This window comes from Pantherophis guttatus, chromosome 7 (assembly GCF_059756535.1).
Source record: "Pantherophis guttatus breed Tessera chromosome 7, ASM5975653v1, whole genome shotgun sequence".
Classification (NCBI taxonomy): Eukaryota; Metazoa; Chordata; class Lepidosauria; order Squamata; family Colubridae; genus Pantherophis; species Pantherophis guttatus.
Window position 1 is genome coordinate 81,037,215 of NC_142069.1, and position 20,343 is coordinate 81,057,557.

General features: G+C 44.6%; 1 protein-coding gene across 2 annotated transcripts in view; it reads right to left on the reverse strand.

Annotated features, from left to right (window-relative positions):
• Positions 1–20,343, reverse strand: part of WNT7B (Wnt family member 7B) — a 154,331-nt gene that overhangs the window by 33,825 nt on the left and 100,163 nt on the right. For both annotated transcript variants that reach the window (XM_034440361.3, XM_060684118.2), the window contains exon 2: positions 14,697–14,923. In XM_034440361.3, the coding sequence (XP_034296252.1) occupies positions 14,697–14,923 (227 nt within the window). The remainder of the gene's footprint in view (positions 1–14,696; positions 14,924–20,343) is intronic.

The following is a 20,343-nucleotide window of genomic DNA, read 5'->3' on the forward strand; positions in this document are numbered from 1 at the left end:
CCGGAGACTCAGGGCGGCTTACAATGCGTTAAGCAATAGCCTTCATACTTTTGTATATTTTATACAAAGTCAGTTTATTGCCCCCACAATCCGGGTCCTCATTTTACCTACCTTAGAAAGGATGGAAGGCTGAGTCAACCTTGAGCCTGATGAGATTTGAACTTGCAGTAATTGCAGACAGCTGATGTTAATAACAGTGCTTTAGTCTGCTGCGCCACCAGGGCTACTTCAGCTTCAACCACAACAATACACGAGCACACAATAGATACAAAAGGTAAACCGCACCAAACTCGATTGCAGAAAATACGACTTCAGCAACAGAGTGGTCAGTGCCTGGAATACACTACCTGACTCAGTGGTTTCAAAATTTTAACCTAAGACTGTCTACTGTTGATCTCACCCCATTCCTAAGAGGTCTGTAAGGGGCGTGCATAAGAGCACAAGGGTGCCTACCGTCCTTGTCCGAATGTTTCTTCTATTTGTATCGATTTTATGTATCCAATCCATGCTTATATTTATTACCAAATACGTTCCTGACAAAAATAAAAATAAATAAAATAAACTTTAAGACTTGTGGACTTCAACTCCCAGAGTTTCTCAGCCAGCTAAACTGGCTGGGAGTTGAAGTCCACAAGTCTTAAAGTTGCCAAGGTTGGAGATCCCTGATCTAATCAATCCGATGACATATTTGGCATGCTGGCTGGAGAATTCAGGAAGCTGTAGTCCACTGCACACACCTTATAATGGCCAAGGTTGAGAAACATTGCTCTAACTTGGTAGCCTTGGTAGTACAGTGGTTTAATGCACCCTGTTATTAACACAGCTGCCTGCAATTTCTGCAGGTTCGAATCTCTCCAAGGCTCAAGGTTGACTCAGCCTTCCATCCTTTCTAAGGTAGGTTAAATGAGGACCCAGTTTGTGGGGGCAATAAGCTGACTTTGTATAAATATACAAAAGGATGAAGGCTATTGCTTAACGCATTGTAAGCCACCCTGAGTCTCCGGAAAAGGGCGGCATATAAATCAAATTAAAAAAAAAAAAAAACTTATTTGAAATGGGTTTTCTTTGGACTTCGTTTGAGGATTATTTTTCATAATGTAAGAATGGGGAAGAAATTTCATGAATAAAAGAAGAGGGAAAGCTGGAGGGATACCTGGAGAATATTAAAAAAAAAAATCAAGATGGCAACCCCAACAGGGCAGCTGATGGTCGCACGGGCCTCAGAATTAGGCAGAGCTTCGACTGTATTGCCTCTTTTTTGGCAACCATTCTGCAGACATCCCTAAAAGTATAAACGGGGCTTATATGGTAGTCCTCGACTTACAACAGTTCATTTAGTTCAAAGTTACGATGGCACTGAAAAAAGTGACTCATGACCGTTTTTCACACTTATGACCATTTCAGCATCCCCATGGTCACGTGGGGTCAAATTGGCAACTGACTCATACTTCTGACAGTTCAGTGTCTTAGAGTCGTGTGAAAACCTTTCGCGACTTTCTGACAAGCCAAGTCAATGGGGGAAGCCAAATTCACTGAACAACCGTGGAACAGCCGCGTTCCTAACTTAACGACTGCAGTGATTCCCTTAACAAACAGGGCAAGAAAGGTCGTAAAATGGGGCAAAGCTCACTTGACAAATGCCTCACTTAGCAACATAAATTTTGGGGACAATTGTGATTGCAAGTCGAGGACTACCTGTATAGTCTGACTGGACAATAGATGCTCTTAGATGGTAGGTCGAAGGTTCCACAGAACCTGTTAGGGCAGTGATGGCTAATCTTTTTGCCGTCGTGTACCAAAAGTGGAGGGAATGTGGGGGGGGGATTGCATGTACACCCATAATTCAATGCGCCCCGCCCCCCCGTGCATGCACGCATGACGTTCCCCCACTCCCCCTGCTTTTGGCACGCGATGGCATGATGGGCCCAGTAGGCCCATTTTTTGCCCTCCTCAGGCTCCAGAGGCTTTCTAGGAGCCTGGGGAGGGCAAAAAACGGGCTGTTTCCAGCCTCTGGAGGGCCTCCAGAGGGAAAATCCTGGAGAGGGCGAAAACAGCCTCCACCCCCACACCCACCCCCCGGAGGTCCTCCGGAGGCTGGAAACAGCCCATTTCCCAACTTCCAGTGGGCCCAGAAGGCCCGAAAATCAGCTGGCCGGCACCTGCATGTGTGCTGGAGCTGAGCTAGGGCAACAGTCGCGTCCCCACAAATATGGCTCCGTGTGCCATCTGTGGCACACGTGCCATAGGTTCGCCATCACAGTGTTATGGAATAGAATGGAATGGAATGGAATGGAATGGAATGGGATGGGATGGGATGGGATGGGATAGGATAGGATAGGATAGGATAGGATAGGATAGGATAGGATAGGATAGGATAGGATAGGATAGGAATAGGAATAGGAATAGGAATAGGAATAGAATAGGAATAGGAATAGGAATAGGAATAGGAATAGGAATAGGAATAGGAATAGGATGGAATGGAATGGAATAGAATAGAATGGAATGGAATGGAATGGAATGGAATGGAATAGAATAGAATAGAATAGAATAGAATAGAATAGAATAGAATAGAATAGAATAGAATAGAATAGAATAGAATCTGGAAGGGACCTTGGAGGTCTTCTAGTCCAGCCCCCTGCTCAAGCAGGAGAACCTATACAGCAGGAGAATCTCAGACAAGTGACTGTCCAGTCTCTTCTTAAAAACCTCCAGTAATGGAGCGCCCACGATTTCTGGTTGCAAGTTGTTCCACTGGTTAATTGTCCTCACTGTTAGGAAGTTTCTCCTTCATTCCAGGTTGCTTCTCTCTTTGATCAGTTTCCAACCATTGTTTCTTGTCCTGGCCCTTTGGTGCTTTGGAGAATAATTTGACCCCCCCCCCTTTCTTTGTTGGCGGCCCCTCAAATATTTAGGAAGTCTTGCTGATCCCGCCACCCCCCCCAACCAAAAAATGCTGGAATAGAAGCATCCAAATAGAAAAGGTGGCTTGTAAGAAGTGGCCATAAGGTTAGCGTGGCCGCTGAGTTGCAAACACCAGGCAGTCAAAAACGAGGAGACCCTCTCGGCTCCCCCGTTTTTTTCTTGGCTCCCCCATAGTGGCAGATACCCATGGATCTCTCTCTCTCTCTTTTTTTTTCCCCAGAGCGGGCCTAGAGAAGGAGCGAGAGAGGTTTGAATGGAATGTGGAGAGGTAGCTTCGTGGCTGACCTTGCAGGTCAATAAATGTGCCAAAGGGGTTCAGAAGGACGTGTTACTTGAAACTCCGGCAGCCTGGAGGAAGGAAAATCCTTCTTGATGTGGCTTCAGTGAAGCACCTATCTGGAATCTTGAGCTTTTTATTACAGTATCCAGCCAATTCGTTTCTTGATCTTCTCCTCCCTTTTTCCAGTAGCAAGTAACCTCTTTATCTTATCTCATCACCAAAAAAAACATCATCTCGAGCTCGCCTTCTGTCTGCGAGCTATGCAGTCAGCCTTTAACCCCACCTACCCGGCTTCTATAGTCTTCTAAACTGTTTGACAATAATTCCACGGTTTATATTGCTTTCTGCTGATTTACGGCTTCAAAGCAACGACAAGAGTAGGACTCGGGGAGCTCTTTCGCATGATGGATTTTACCATATGCCCCGACTTGCTGGCAATCGGGGGTGCCTGATGGCATTGTGGCAGGAACCGTTTAGCTCAGGGGTGAAATTTGTTACTACCGGTTCTGTGGGCGTGGCTTGGTGGTGGTGGGGGTAATGTGACTGGGTGGGCGTGGCCAACTTTATTTTTTTTAACTTTTCAAAGCATTTTTTCTAATGCTTCGAAAAGCCTCTCTGCCGATCAGGCAACTCAGCTGGGATCGTCAGAGACTTTTCGAAGCATTTTTTTTACCACCTCTTCGGCCAAGAGGTTGCAGAAAAAAATGCTTTGAAAAGCCTCTGAGGATCCCAGCTGACCCACGCGATCATCAGGCTCCAGCTGGTCCAGAATGCGGGTGGTTATGGGTGCAACCCGTTGTGCCCACGTGACACCCCTCCTGCGCGAGCTGCACTAGCTCCCAGTGGCCTTCCGGGTGCGATTCAAGGTGTTGGTTACCACCTTTAAAGCGCTCCATGGCATAGGACCTGGGTACCTCCGAGAATGTCTTCTGCCATCAACAGCCTCCCACTGGCCAGTTTGCTCCCACAGAGAGGGTCTCCTCAGGGTGCCATCAGCCAAGTTATGTCGGCTGGCGACACCCAGGGGGAGGGCCTTCTCTGTGGGAGCCCCTGCCCTGTGGAATGAACTGCCCCCGGAAATGCGTAAGATCTCCGACCTCCGTGTATTTCGCTGTGCCCTCAAGACCCTGCTGTTCCGCCAAGCCGGGCTATCAATGTAATGATTTTTAAATTGGGTGTTTTAAATTTTGGGGGGTTTAAATCTGAGCCGAAATTATGTAATAATTTTAATTATTTTTAACTGATGTTTGTCTTTGTGTTTTTAATAGGCTGTACACCGCCCTGAGTCCTTCGGGAGAAGGGCGGTATAGAAATAAAATTATTTATTTATTTATTTATTTATTTATTTATTTATTTATTTATTTATTTATTTATTTATTTATTTATTTATTTATTTATCAGAGGCTTTTTTTTTTTAACTTTTAAAAGCATTTTTTCGTCGGAAGAGGTTGTAGAAAAAATGCTTTTATAAGTAAAAAAAAAAAAGCCTCTGATGATCGTGCGGCTCAGCTGGGCATGGGGGGGGGGTGCAGGGATTTTTGCTACTGGTTCTCCGAACCACCCGCCGCCATCGCTACCGGATCAGGCGATTCGGTCCAAACCGGGAGCATTTCACCCCTGGTTTAGCTGCTCTGCATTCTGAGGCACCACTTTGGGATTTGGGGATTGCAACAATCTGGCACTGTCACACAGGTTGGCAAACTGGAAAAACAAAACAAAACAAAATAAGGCTTCTTGTCTGTTGGCTTGCAATATAATTTGCCTTTGGCTTTATCTAAAAAGACCTTTCATCGCTTCTCATCCCACCATCGATATTATTCCCATGCAGCCCCAACTGGGATTTTCCCTTCAGTGCAATTTTGGATATGTTTCTAGATGGGGGAATTACACGCGTAAGTTCAGAGCAATGCCAAGACCAAAAAAATGTTGCTCCGATTCATATATTAGTGCCTTAGTCAAGACTTGTCTGTACCAAAATGCAGATCCGTTTGATTCCTCTAAAGTTCTACTCACGTTTGATTATTCTTAGCTAAAGGGGGTGAATGGTCTAATGTGGTAGAAGGAATCTTCCTAATGAACGATGTATCTCTAAAGCAAGTGCCATGATCAATCTGATCCAGCTCTTTCTGACCACATGTTCTTTGAGTGCTAGGACCTCAACTTCCAGAACTCCCAGGCTACTGAATGGCCACAATGGGATCCTGGAGATTGTAGCTCCAATCCATAGGACACTTAGCTACCTGGGATTTAACCATTTCTTTCGCACAAAGCATGGGTCATTTTGCAGAGCACGCTCCTCCCTTTGGCTGGCAGCCATATTTGAAAGATCTCCTTATTTTTTTAAAAAAAATAAGGTTCAATTCACCAGAGGAATAGTGGAAATGAGACCACAGCCTTATTGGTAGCCTCTAATGTGGAACATCATCATGCACTGAATCAGTTTGTGGTGGATCAGAATCTCTTTGAGAACACACAATCCAAGCCCTAACCCTAACCCTAACATGAATGGTCAGCCCAGCTTTTTCAGATATTAAAGACCTACAGATATGCGTGTAAAAAGGGCAGGTATTGGATTCCCATTGCACTCATCATCTTGACTTTTTTACCCCTCCTATGGACACCTCTATGAGGGACGCAGTGACTCAGTCGCTAAGACACTGAGCTTGTCGATCGAAAGATCGGCAGTTCAGCGGTTCAAGTCCCTAGTGCCGCGTAATGGGGTAAGCTCCCGTTACTTGTCCCAGCTTCTACCAACCTAGCAGTTCGAAAGCACGTAAAAAATGCAAGTAGAAAAATAGAGACCACCTCTGGTGGGAAGGTAACAGCGTTCCGTGCGCCTTTGGCATTTAGTCATGCCGGCCACATGACCACAGAGACGTCTTCGGACAGCACTGGCTCTTCGGCTTTGAAACAGAGATGAGCCCCGTCCCCTAGAGTCGGGAATGACTAGCACATATGTGCGAGGGGAACCTTTACCTTTACCTTTATGAACTCCTCTACCAAATCTCACTCCACTCCTTGATTTATCTTCAGAATATAGCACTTAGACTTCTATACCGCTTCAAAGTGCTTTACAGCCCTCTCTAAGCGATTTACAGAGTCAGCATGTTCCCCTCAAGAATCTGGGTCCTCGTTTTACCCACCTCGGAAAGATGGAAGACTGAGTCAACCTTGAGCCAGTGATGATCAAACCCCTGGTAGTCAACAGAATTAGCCTGCACTACTGCATTCTAACCACTGCACCACCACAAATATAGCTGTTCATATGCTTTTTCTCACTGATCATCCATCAACTGGGAATTCATGAAATGTACCAGGACAATAGAAGAGAATGTTTGTAGCTCAGAATTGAATGGATGATGTTACCTAGTTGGGTAATGAAACATCTGCAAGAAAACCACCAAGCTCAGAGGACACCAAGGACAAATTTAGTTGACACATCTTACCCCATTATGTGCACACAAGGTTGTTTGAAAGACCTACAGGGGTGCACTTGGCCTACATATTATTTAACTGAATCCTTTGGTTCAGTTGTGTGCTAGAAGAGCCTTATCATGGGTTTGCCAAAACTGACTCCAACCAGGCTGGCCCTTGGAAGCAGATCAGTGGTGAAATCAGTGGTGGGATTCAGCCAGTTCGCACCAGTTCGGGAGAACCGGTTGTTAACTTTCTGAGCAGTTTGGTGAACTGGTTGTTGGAAGAAATCATTAGGGCAGAGAACTGGTTGTTATATTATTTGAATCCCACCACTGGGTGAAATCCTCCGAAGTTTGCCACCGGTTTGCTGTGTGCGCATGCGCACTTCGCATGGAGAAAGGAGGCTTAAGAAGGTAGGTAGAACAGCAAGGGGGAGAACAGCTGTGCCGCGCAATTTAGATTCGCTAGAAAGCAAGATTTCCTACTTTCTAGCAAATATAAATCAAGCAGCACAGCTGATCGTCAGAATTACCGGTTTGGATGAATCAGTAGCATTTTTTTACTACTGGTTCTCCTGAACCGGTAGCTTTTATTACTACCGATTTGCCCGAACCGGTGTGAACCGGTAGCATTTCACCCCTGAAGCAGATCCTCTGCAATTCAAACACATTAAAAACAAACTTGCTTTTTATTCGTCCTTGTGATGTTGCTTTGAAGTAAATATATTCCAAATGTTTATGTTTAAGACATAGCATTATCAGGGGTCTCTGCCACAAAGCTTAAAAAAGTAGAGGTGACAGCTGTGATCATATGGTTATGGCCTCCATTTTGAATTATTGGGTATTTTCTCCCTCCCTGGGCCCCTGGAAATTAATACTATTGTATGTTTTATTTTAGAGCCATTTTTTTTTCAAGCTTAGCAACTTCAAGATGTGTGGACTTCAATTCCCAGAATTCCCCAGCCATCACAATGAAATCCACACATTTTCTTGTTCTCAAATTTGAGAAAAGCTGGTTTAGACATAGATTTTTATACTACGACATTATACTTGGTTGAAATACACTATTATATTAACTGCTGTTTTGTAACAACATTCTAAAACAATTGTTCATTTAATTATATAAGAACATTAATAAAAATATCCCTTTGTATTTTCTTGTTGAAAAAGTGCTTCCTTGCTCAAAGTTTCCCTGCAAAAAAAACATTTTATTGTCAATCAACAATAAGATACTTGTAGGGACCAATATTCGCAGCCTGGCCTTATATGAATCAGCTTCAGTACAATTCAAAATATACTTTCTTAGTACTCCGAAAATAACAAAGCACACTTCTGCCTTACATTTAAAAATTATCCAGATTGTCCTCTTTTCTGTCTCTTTCTCTCAAATTATTTCCAGCTTCCTTAACATTCTCGATGTTTTTATTGGATTGAAAAGATATCTGCAAGGTAGCTTTCCCATAATAGAAACAAATATATTTTGCAATAAATAAGCATAACATTAACTTGACATTAATGGTATTTATCCAGTTAAATATCAATGCCAGCGGTATGTAATGTGAGACAAAGGAACGGACAGAACCCCAGCATGAAGAATAATTTTAAAGGTAAAATCATTTCTCATTTATCAAAACTGTCAAACTTGGTTTAAGATCTCTCTCTCTTCCTCCTTCTCTTTAATAAATGGAGCCATAGAGTAAGGATATTAAAAGCACTGTAGAGATAATTCTCAATTTAGGACCAGTTACTTAGCAACCGTTCAAGGTTACGGCCTACCTGAAAAAGGTCGTAACAGATCCAAAGTTCTGCATTTCATGTGATCGGCAGCATGGCTGCATGTATGGCTATTGCATTATCCCATGATCATGTGTCCTTGATTTGCAACAGTTTTGCCAAAACCCACACTTAACGTTCAGTTTTCAGCAAAACCACACCATAGCCAGGGATGGACAGGGTTCGGGCAATCATCTAGCCCAAGGATCGCCGGGGTTCGGCGAACCCCCAAATGCCACCCCTGGCTGCCCACCCCGTCCCACCCCTCCCAGGAGTCTCCACACGGCCTGTTCATCATTCCAGGTAAATGCAGGGGCCACGCAGAAGGTCTGGGAGGGCAAAAAACGGGCCTACCATAAGTTCCAGAAGTCTGGAAACAGGCCTGTTTCCGGCCTCCGGAGGGCCTCCGGACCCCGGGGGAAGCAGTTTTCGCCCTCCCAGAGGCTCAAGGAAAGCCTCGGGAGCCTGGGGAGGGCGAAAAACGCCCTTGCCATCGTGGTGCAGGCGGCCGACTAGGCCACACCCACCCAGCAATGGGGCAGCAACCCCGTTGCTGAAGGACCTGAAGCCCACCCCTGACTATAGTGAAATAATGGGCAATGGGTTCACTGAATGACTACCACAAAACAATCCTAAAATTGGTTTTTAATTTTACAACAATTATGACATAATTATAATGGGCAGGGTCAATTACGATCGTAACCAGAGGGCAATCTGTATGTGTATCTATGGTACTATATATACGGCAAATATTTTCTATGCAAGTATAGAAAGAGGATGTTACGTTATTGTGCAATTCTCTGTCCTGAAGATTTCAAATTTTCTTTTCTTTTTTGAGAAACAAAAGTTCTAGTCATTCAAGGGTAGAAAAACAGACAACGAAAAAATACAATTAGGCATGAATCCAAAGCAATCTCACAAGTTCAAATCTTTTCCGCACAAAACGGACAGTGAGAATATGTAGCCACCAAATTCCAAAATATATTTAATCTCACTCTGTTTTGCCACTTTCTTATCAGGGTTGCAGGTAACCTCAATCCTTGATGAGGTCATGAAGGTCGCAAACTATGTTTTATTACAGGCTATGGTTGTGAGGCATGGGGGGGCAACCGAGCTAATGCTTAAAATTTATTTATTTTTATTTATTTTATTATATTTCTATACCGCCCTTCTCCTGCGGGACTCAGGGCGGTGTACAGCCAGGATAAAACATAGCATATAAAATTTAAAAACATTTTAAAAAACAATTAAATAATTTTGGCCCGAATTTAAAACAACCCAATTAAAACCGAAATTCGATTAAAAACTAAGAGGGTGGGATCAAGCCAGCCCAGCTAGATGGAACAAGTGTGTCTTCAAACAACACCCACTGAAATGCAGGGTTGAAGATTTCCAATAATTGGCTTTGTGGACTCACTGCCATTAATATAAAAAGTTCCTCATTATCTATTCTAAATAATACAGTAAAGATGCAAGGGATGAATAATATATAAACAATGGCCAAAAAAAATCCCAACCCTCTTAAATGTTTTCTCATTCATCACCCTTGAAACAGAAGATGGAATGTGATTACTGACCCCACCAGCTTTGGAAAATAATTTTGAGCAGATGTAAACAAATAGCAATGGACATCCTATTGTTTCTTATATCTGATTACCACCATGATCTGCAGTAGTAGTGAAATCTATGTATGTGTATATCAGGGGTAAAATCCAGCAGGTTGTGGAGAACCGGTAGTGGAAATTTTGAGTAATTCGGAGAACCGGCAAATACCACCTCTGGCTGGCCCCAGAGTGGGGTGGGAATGGAGATTTTGCAGTATCCTTCCCACAGGTGTGGGGAGGGAATGGGGATTCTGCAGTATCCTTCCCCTGGAGTGGGGTGGGAATGGAGATTTTGCAGTATCCTTCCCCTGCCACGCCCACCAAGCCACGCCCACCAAGCCACGCCCACAGAACCGGTAGTAAAAAAACTGGATTTCACCACTGGTGTATATGTATATGTGTGTGTGTGTGTGTGTGTGTGTGTGTGTGTGTGTGTGTGTGTGTGTGAAAGGCGAAAGGGAAGCAGAATGCTCCCTCCCACATGTTGGAGTAGACCAGGTGCCTAGACAGAAAAACACTCTATACATATATAACAGTGTGTGTGTGTATATATATATATATATATATATATATATATATATATATATATATATATATATATATATATATACACACACACACACATATATATATATATACTGTTAGAGTTGCATTACTTTTTGTGCATCTTTATATTTCACCAATTTATGTACTACTAAAACTCTCCTGTCAGTTTGAAGCTTTCAACTAGCTAAAAATAGCGCATCATAAGGCATGAAGTTTTAAACCAACTTGTCTTAAATGGCCTTATGTGTTATGTGTCCAAAATCTGGGACCCATTACGCTCCATACTGAAATTTCAAGGATTTTCAGACCAATTGTATTAGCTGGCTGGGCAGCTGCAGTTAAGGAACCATGATTTCTAACACTTCCTGCCAGCTTCCCACAATTTATGTCAATGGAGAAGCCTACAGGAAGTCAGAAATTGCTCCGAGTCCCACTGTATTTTTGGCCGCCTGTGATCATGCTGCTTCCCTGTTTAGGTAAGGAAATATCTCTGAAATTGATATGTGCTATTTCTATCTTGCAGCTTTCATTATTCCGCTACAGAATAATAACGGGAAAAATTAAAAGGTTTTTGCAGTGGCCTATCATCAAGATGAGTTAATAAGGGTGATGGCCTAGCTTCTCAACCTTGGATATGAGATGGTTACATCCGAGAATTTTGTAGAGAGGTAACTTATAGCCATCAATCCCTAATTTTGTAGTTAGCTGACCTAACTAAGCATACATATATTGTACTGGATCCGGAAATCATCTCTACTCATATGTGAAGCAGGACTGGAGATGTAATCTTAGTTCTTCTCTGGATCTTGTCTCACTCTCACCTTCAGAGATGTCAACAGGGTATGGTAATGATGGCAGCTTTTTAATGAATAGAATAGAATAGAATAGAATAGAATAGAATAGAATAGAATAGAATAGAATAGAATAGAATAGAATAGAATAGAATAGAATAGAACAACAGAGTTGGAAGGGACCTTGGAGGTCTTCTAGTCCAACCCCCTGCTTAGGCAGGAAACCCCACACCACTTCAGACAAATGGTTATCCAACATCTTCTTTAAAACTTCCAGTGTTGGAGCATTCACAATCTCTGGAGGCAAGTTGTTCCACTGATTAATTGTTCTAACTGTCAGGAAATTTCTCCTTAGTTCTAAGTTGCTTCTCTCCTTGATTAGTTTCCACCCATTGCTTCTTGTCCTGCCTTCAGGTGCTTTGGAGAATAGCTTGACTCCCTCTTCTTTGTGGCAGCCCCTGAGATACTGTTATCCTATCACCCCTAGTCCTTCTTTTCATCAAATTAGACATACCCAATTCCAGCAACTGTTCTTTATATGTTTTGGCCTCCAACCCAGTAATGAAATTCAATTTTTTTTACTACCAGTTCTGTGGGCGTGGCTTGGTGGGCATTGCAGGGGAAGGATACTGCAAAATCCCCATTCCCTCCCCACTTCTGGGGGGAAAGATATTGCAAAATCTCCATTCCCACCCCACTCTGGGGCCAGCCAGAGGTGGTATTTGCTGATTCTCTGAACTGCTCAAAATTTCCGCTATCAGTTTATTTATTTATTTATTTATTGGTTCAATTTATATGCCGCCCTTCTCTGGAGACTCAGGGCGGCTTACAATGCGTTAAGCAATAGCCTTTATACTTTTGTATATACCTGCTTAGTAGGGCTTTTGCCCCCCCCCCAAGCAGTGTTCTTTTTTATACAAAGTCAGCTTATTGCCCCCACAATCCGGGTCCTCATTTTACCTGCCTCGGAAGGATGGAAGGCTGAGTCAACCTTGAGCCTGGTGAGATTTGAACTCACAGTAATTGCAGGCAGCTGGTGTTATTTAACAGCACTTAGTCTCCCGCGTCACCAAGGCTCTTAGTTCTTAGTTTTTGAGTAGTTCTCCGAACTACCCAAAACATCCGCTACCGGTTCTCCAGAACCTGTCAGAACCTGCTGGATTTCAGTCCCCTAATCATCTTTGTTGCTCTTCTCTGCACTCTTTCTAGAGTCGCAACATCTTTTTCACATCGTGGCGACCAAAACTGGATGCAGTATTCCAAGTGTGGCCTTACCAAGGCATTATAAAGTGGTATTAAGACCTCACGTGATCTCGATTCTATCCCTCTGTTTATGCAGCCTAGGAATGTGTTGGCTCACTAGGACTCCGAGATGCCTCTCACAGTTACTACTATCGAGCAAGGTACTACTATTGAGCAAAGTAATGAGTTGCATGTGTACATAAAAAACAAGCAGCGATTTGATCACACATTGTAGCTACCTTCTTGATTATCTGACCACATCCAATGGACACTCCGTCCTTTCCCATGAGCCTGGCTGTTTGTGAATGAGTCATTAATACAAATACACCATAAAAATCCAATGTTTTAGAGCAGCCCAGAGCACATATTCTGGAAATAGAGAGAAATTCCCTAGCGATAGGTTCCAGCACTGGCCGAAAAGTTTGGAAGAATAAACCTTTGGTCCTGGTGACCAACTCAGACAGGATTCTGCAACAAGTCATAAAGCTCGAATGCATGCAACTATGGGCTCAGATCATGCACGAAAATCCGTTTGCAGACTCTTTTGAGCAAGGGAAGGAGTGTCACACATTGCAGTAACCCAGGAGTGGGTTTTAATTTTTTTTACTACCAGTTCTGTGGGCGTGGCTTATTTTATGGGCGTAGCTTGATGGTCATGTGACAATTATTTAGGCTTTAGCAGAGGTACTGGCCTACCAGGCTTTTAACTGCTTGCAGAGCTGTACCGGTCTACCCATTTGTTTTTGCAGGCACTGATCTACTCGTGTATTTTTGCAGCTACCGATCTACTCATTTGTTTTCTTTTAACACTGATCAGCTGTAGGGTGGCCCTTTGAAGCCCCGCGGCAAGAGTTTAAACAGTTTTTTTCCCTCTAGCCATCAGCTGGGACTCAGAAGGCAGCAATAGATTGGGGTGGGGCCAAATAAAAGGTAAGAATAATGCAGGGGAGGGAGTGGGGAGGCAGAACCGGTTCGGTGACGTCATATTGTCACCGCTACCGGTTCGGCAGAACCGGGCGGAACCGGGAGGAACCCACCACTGCAGTAACCCCAAACAGGAGCTGTGAGAGCCCCAAGGCCACATGTGGAACCTGTAATGCTCAACAAGGATTTCACTCATATGAAGAATCAACCCTCTAAAATGAATAACAAATGAAAGAATAAAAATGGAAGTTGGAAATAAAAGGAAATTAGAGAGGAGTAGAAAATATGTTAAGATAGAGATGACTATTAGGATTATTATGCTTAATATTATTATTATATTCTTATTAGAAAATATGTTAAGAGAGAAAAATGAATAGATTTACTATGTTCAATAATACAATTGTAAGATCAGAGAATTAATATCAATGTAATGAATATTGTTGTAAATTTTTATGGTTATTGCACCATCAAAATTGCACCATATTGAGATATTTGTACCTAGACAACACACTGTTTAAGGGAAGATGGAATGTTTATATTAAAAAAATTATATATATATATATATATATATATATATATATATATATATGTATATATATTAAAATGAATAACACATGTTGATGAATTCACTGATTTCATTTGAGCTAATCTAAGTGTGAATAAATTTAGATTTGACTTGTAGCATTAGTTCTAAAATTAACATCCCTCAAAGTCCCTACCAAATAATCCACCTCAATAAAAAAAAATTACCAATAAGTGGAGGAGGAAGAAGAGAAAGAGAAAGAGAAAAGGAGAAGGATGAAAAGGAGGAGGAAGAGGAAGAGAAAGAAGAAAAAGTGAAAAGAAGGAGGAGGAAGAGGAAGAGAAAGAAGTGAAATAGAAAGAGAAAAGGAGAAGGAGAAAGAGGAGGAGGAGGAAGAGAAAGAGAAAAGGAGGAAGAGGAGGAGGAAGAAAAAGAAGAGAAAAAGAGGAAGAGGAGGAGGAAGAAGAAGAGAAAGAGAAAAGGAGGAGGAGAAGGAGAAGGAGAAGGAGAAGGAAGAGGGAGGGAGGGAGGGAGGAAGGAAGGAGAGGCCGAGAAGAAGAAAAAAAATACTGTGTTGTGATTTTTCATAATAATAATAAAAAAAAACTACGGTGGAAAGAAAGTCAGAAGACAAAATTGCCAAATGAGAAGCATTACTTTACAGAGAGACCTTACCTACTCGAAGCTCTTGACCGAAGACCGTCTTCTCTCCCAGTGCTGAGCAGTTCCACCTGCCATATCGGAACTGGTACTGACATTCATTGATTCCCATCTGGGCCCCTTCTCCAATGACTATGATGGCATCAGGGCGGCTCTGGCAAATCGCTCGCTGCCGTGGGGCCAAGCCCGGAATCTTGTTGCAGATGATGTTTGCTCCCAAAGCCACCACCGATGACAACGCTCTGAGGAAAAGCAGAAAAGCAGCGTGAGAACTAAGAGAAGCCATTCATTCTACTTCCTTGCTAGAGCAGCTGCCTGGAGTAGGCTACAGTAGGAGGGAAAGGGCTGTAAAATGGCTCCTATAATTATGCTCACTTATCTCAACCTCTTTGTTCTGGCAGTTGAGCTGGAAACCTTGTGTGACTTTCGGTAATGCCTGGTTCTCTTGGACCAGACTTAGCACATGTGCCATCTGCCTCACAAAACGTTGGCACTTTCAGGCTCGGTTGGCCATAAAACGAGGAAGTGAGGAGATACGAGAAGCAGATATTAAACTTCGATTTGGATTTTTGGAAACCGTCGTCGCTGAAATTCGCGTCGCGCATAGAGGGGTTTTGGCTCAGCCTGGCTGCAGAATGCAGGACAACTTGCAATTCGTCCCTTCTAATTTTAAACCGCAGCAGAGAAGGAAAAAAAAAAAAAAGAACAGGGAATGGTTTTATTTGACCAACATTCATGCTCATTATTATAAACACGAAGTGGTGAATGATTAATAGGACCTTGTAAGCATAAAATTTCAGAGTCGGATTCTTCAGACTCTGGAAAATGGTTTGCAGCAGTCCAGAAAAGCATCTCAAATGTTTGGTCAAAAGAAGCGTTTTCGGTAATTGCAACAGACACATTTATAATTTTCATTAAACCCTTTGCATACTGTGGTACATTGTCTCAGGCATGAACGGATCCAAAACGGCATTCAGATTCTTGGCTCCCCAGTGGGATCTCTCCTCAGTTCATTTACCTTCAATTTATAAAGTTGTGGGTTTGAATCCCGCAATGCTCCTGGCAAAAGGGGGAAGCTAATTCTTGGAAAGAAGATGCTGGGTTAGCAGGACTCTTCTGCTGATTAAGCAGGGCTATAGTTTGGTTCCTCTGTGATGAAGCAGACTTTTTTTGGTGTCATCCTAGCAAGGGTTTGAATCAGCAAAAACACAACGCTTGGCAAAGTTGAGGGAAGGAGAAGAAAGGAGACACAACTGATGCGGCGGATAGACTGGATCAAGAAGATTGTGGGGATGGTCCCAAAGGTGCTTTTTCGAGAGGCAAATGGACTTTCTGGTTTTTCTTTGAAGACGTTTCGCTTCTCATCCAAGAAGCTTCTTCAGCTCTGACTGGATGGTGGGGAATGGAAGGATTTATACTCCTTGCGGACAGTTGGTCATTTGCATCCTTTTAGAGAGTCGTTGAGGCCACCTGGAGGTTTATCTGTGTCCTCAGGATCACCTGAGTGATGCAAGTGGGTGTGGAGCCTTCTTGGAACTGCCGAAAGGACTGTGTTGTAGACTGGAGATAGATGATGTCGTATCCCTTCCCCCCCTCTGTGGAGAGAGGGCTGTTCAATTTTGACATAGATGGCCTCTTTGACCCCTCTTTCAAACCAGCGGTCCTCTCGGTCCAAAATATGGACTTTGCTGTCTTCAAAACGACTTGCTAAAAGAACGCAAATGACCAGCTGTCTGCAAGGAGTATAAATCCTTCCATTCCCCATCATCCAGTCAGAGCTGAAGAAGCTTCCCTGGATGAGAAGCGAAACGTCTTCAAAGGAAGAAACACGAAAGTCCAGTTGCCTCTTGGGAGGAAAAAAAAGCACCTTTGGGACAACCATGACTGAAAATCTCCACATAGACATTGTGGGGATGTCCACAGAAGAATTACAGACTGCCATAAGGGACAGGGAAGATACCATCCCAAAAGTTAAAGCTTCAGGACTCAGGATTTTGCTGAAAGCTAAGGAGGGGCAAAAGCAGGGGGTGAAATCCAGCAGGTTCTGACAGGTTCTGGAAAACCGGTAGCAGAAATTTTGAGCAGTTCGGAGAACCGGTAGCGGAAATTTTGAGCAGTTCAAAGAACCGGTAGCGGAAATTTTGAGCAGTTCGGAGAACTGGTAGCGGAATTTTTGAGCAGTTCGGAGAACCGGCAAATACCACCTCTGGCTGGCCCCAGAATGGGGTGGGAATGGAGATTTTGCAATATCCTTCCCTCAGGAATGGGGAGGGAATGGGGATTTTGCAGTATCCTTTCCCTGCCACCCCCACCAAGCCACACCATGCCCATCAAGCTACGCCCACAGAACCGGTAGTAAAAAAAAAATTGGGATTTCATCAGTGGGCGAAAGCTCTAATCCTTAGAAGTATCTGAGTTGAACCCCTGCAGAAGCGACAGCAGACTTAGAACCAGAGAAATAATACCGGAGAAATAATTAGAACAATGAAATAATGATGATTTTCAAGAAATAGTCTTGAAAAGGTGTAATAGACAACAGGATTGTCACTAAGGTGGGAGTTTTATTACCATCAAGCAGATAGGAAGCTTGTTTCATGTTGACTATCTTTTGGTTAACAGAATAGAATTATATTTTCATAACAGAATCTCTCAGAACCCTAAGATTTCTTTGTCTTTGGCTCTTACGGGCTCCCGAGCTCTGGCTGCAATGGCCTCCTCCAACCTTCTGCCAGCGAAAATGGAGCTCACAAAGGCCGCATGCGGCCCTCGCGAGCTCCATTTTCGCTGGCAGAGGGTTGGAGAAGGCCGTTGCAGCCGAAAACGGAGCTCGGGAGCCCATTTTCACTGGCAGAGTGCTCGAGCCACCACAGGCATCCCTGACACAAGTGATGTCAAGCTGGCCACGCCCACCCTGACCACGGCCCCCTGCCTAGTCGGCCTCCTGCACCACCACAAGGGGGGGGCGTTTTTGCCCTCCCCGGGCTCCGGCGGCTTTCTTTGAGCCTCTGGGAGGGCAAAAACATCCTCCCCAACCTCTAAAGCAGGGGTGAAATGCTCCCAGATCAGACCAGATCGCCCAATCTGGTAGCGATCTTGGCTGTTGGTTCGGCGATCCGGTAGCGACGGCGGAGCATAGCTCTGCCCATCCAGACGGGGGTTATTACTTCCTAGTTATAACCAGGAAGCGATGTGTTTTTTACCTTCTGCACATGCGCAGAAGGTTTTGTGCATGCACAGAAGGTCTGTGCGCACCTGTGACACGTGTGCGCGTTTCCGAACCGGTATGGAAGGTAAGTAGATTTCACTCCTGCTCTAAAGCACATCCAGTTCTCACCTTCCTACCTAATTTCAGTGATTAGCAGTGAATAAATGTTTGCGACTTCTTTACGCAAGCGGGTCAGATGCCAAAACATCACAGCTCGGTGCAAAGCATAGCGGCGCTGCCTTTCTTAGTGACGAATGGTAATGCAAACATAATATTTGCTGATTAACTCGCTTAATAAGAAATGCCCAAAGGGAGAACACTTCAAGATGGCTCACGTACAAAACCACGATGGAATGCGGCGATTCAGGCAAGGCCCGGCCTTGAAAGAGCTGCTGGAGGGAAGGCAGCTATCAATTAGAACAGAACTTGCTGTGTACAGCAGGTATCTGAAGTATGTCCAGGAGCCTCAGAATGCAAGCAGCAGGCTTCAGAGGCAAATTCCTCCACCCACTCTCCTTGGAACAACCAGGTACCTACTTCTTAGTGTCCCTGGTTCAGATCATGGTCTCCAGGTGTAATTCCAGAGCTGCTTTTCACTGTTAACGTCCCTAGTGTTCTAAAGCAGGGGTGGGGCTGCCGGGGGTTCACAGGGGTTCGGGAGAACCTCTAGCTAAGATTCTGTGCAGTTCGGAGAACCCCCAAATCCCACTCCTGGCTAGCCCTGCCCACCCCGCTCCACCCCTCCCCTCCCAGGAGGCCCCACGTGGCCTGTTTTGAATGCAGGGCACACACGGAGGCTTGGGGAGGGCGAAAAACGGGCCTACCAGAAGTTTGGGAAGGCCAGAAATGGGCCTGTTTCCGGCCTCCTCCGGAGGCTGTGGAGCCCGTTTTCGCCCTTCTGGAGGCTCGAGGAAAGCCTCTGGAGCCTGGGGAGGGCAAAAACGCCCCCTACCTCACCATGGTGCAGGAGGCTGACTAGGCCATGCCCACCATGACCACGCCAACCCAGCAACCAGGCAGAGAACCGCTTGCTAAAATTTTTGAAGCGCCTCCTTTTCTAAAGAGCAGGAACAGTGCTCCCTGGTTAAGTAGCAGCTTGTAGAGTGAGGTCTTAGCTCATCTCCAAAAGCTAAGCAAGATCAGATATGGTTAGAGTAGGGGTGTCAAACTCAATTTCATTGAGGGCCACATCAGGGTTGTCTTTGACCTTGGGGGGGAGGCAGGAGGCCGTGGTCAGGGTGGGCGTGGCCAGCTTGACATCATTCATGTCAGGGATGCCTGCGGTGGCCCCAAGCGCTCTTCCAGTGAAAACGGGCTCTCGAGCTCGGTTTTCGGCTGCAATGGCATCCTCCAACCCTCCGCCAATGAAAACGGAGCTCGCAAGGGCCGAGGTGGGCAAAACCCAGATTGTTTGGGGCAATAGGCTGACTCTGTAATCTGCTTAGAGAGGGCTGTAAATCACTGTGAAACAGTATAAAAGTCTGAGTACTATTGCTGTGCAGGTATGAAAAACTGGAGATTGCACTGGTTTTGTGTTTTGTCATTTTTATATCACTGTGGTTGAAAGCAGATAGGTATGGAGGAGGAGGAAGAGGAGGAGGAAGAGGAGGAGGAGGAGGAGGAGGAGGAGGAGGAGGAGGAGTGTTGTGGTCCACCAGCAGCCTGAGGATCTGGCAGCAGAGTCGGACAGTGAGGAGGCTGGGGAGGACAATGGGCCAGTCCTGGAGTTTGGGGAAGGCCCAGACGGGGGCTCTGCGTCGGAAGCAGAAATGGTGCCAGAGCCATCTGGGAGTGATGCGCAGACTCCGGAGCCTCCAGAGTCAGATAGCAGAGAGGCAGAGGAACAGGAGGAGCCTGTTCCTGGGGCATGCATGCGCAGAGCTGTCAGAAGGAAAGAGCAGCTAAAGCAAAAGGGACAACTTGGGAGTAAGGCCAGGAGAGGATTGGCCCCTCCCATAAGGCTTAAAAGAGCAGCAAAGGCTCTTGGGCTCTTTGTAGGAAAGCAACATTACTAAATCTGCTTCCAGTCAGCGTTTCTTGTTTCTGAACTTCGTGGGGCTTTGACAAGAAAGGCCTTTGGCAGGGTGCCAAAGAAGATAAAGGTTTGTGATAAGCTCGAAGGACTTATTCTGAAAGATTAAGCTGGGAATGAAGTAATTCTCAGCTGTTATAATAAAATAGGTTCGGGACTAATTGTGCCTTGTAATGACTAAGTGAGCCTAGGTCACAACAAGGGGGAGGAGGTGGGGAAGGGGAAGAGGAAGGGGAAGGGAAAGGAGAAGGGGAAAGCATTTTCCTCAGGGTGACAATCAGAAATGTAAAATTTATCAGATCGAACCAGTAATAACAGGCTACTCTTTTGTAGGAAGGAATGAAAGCTTCATAATATGTTGACCACACGTGGAAGATCTTGGGTTCAACCTCAAGCATATTTGATTAACAGGACCTCAGGTTGGG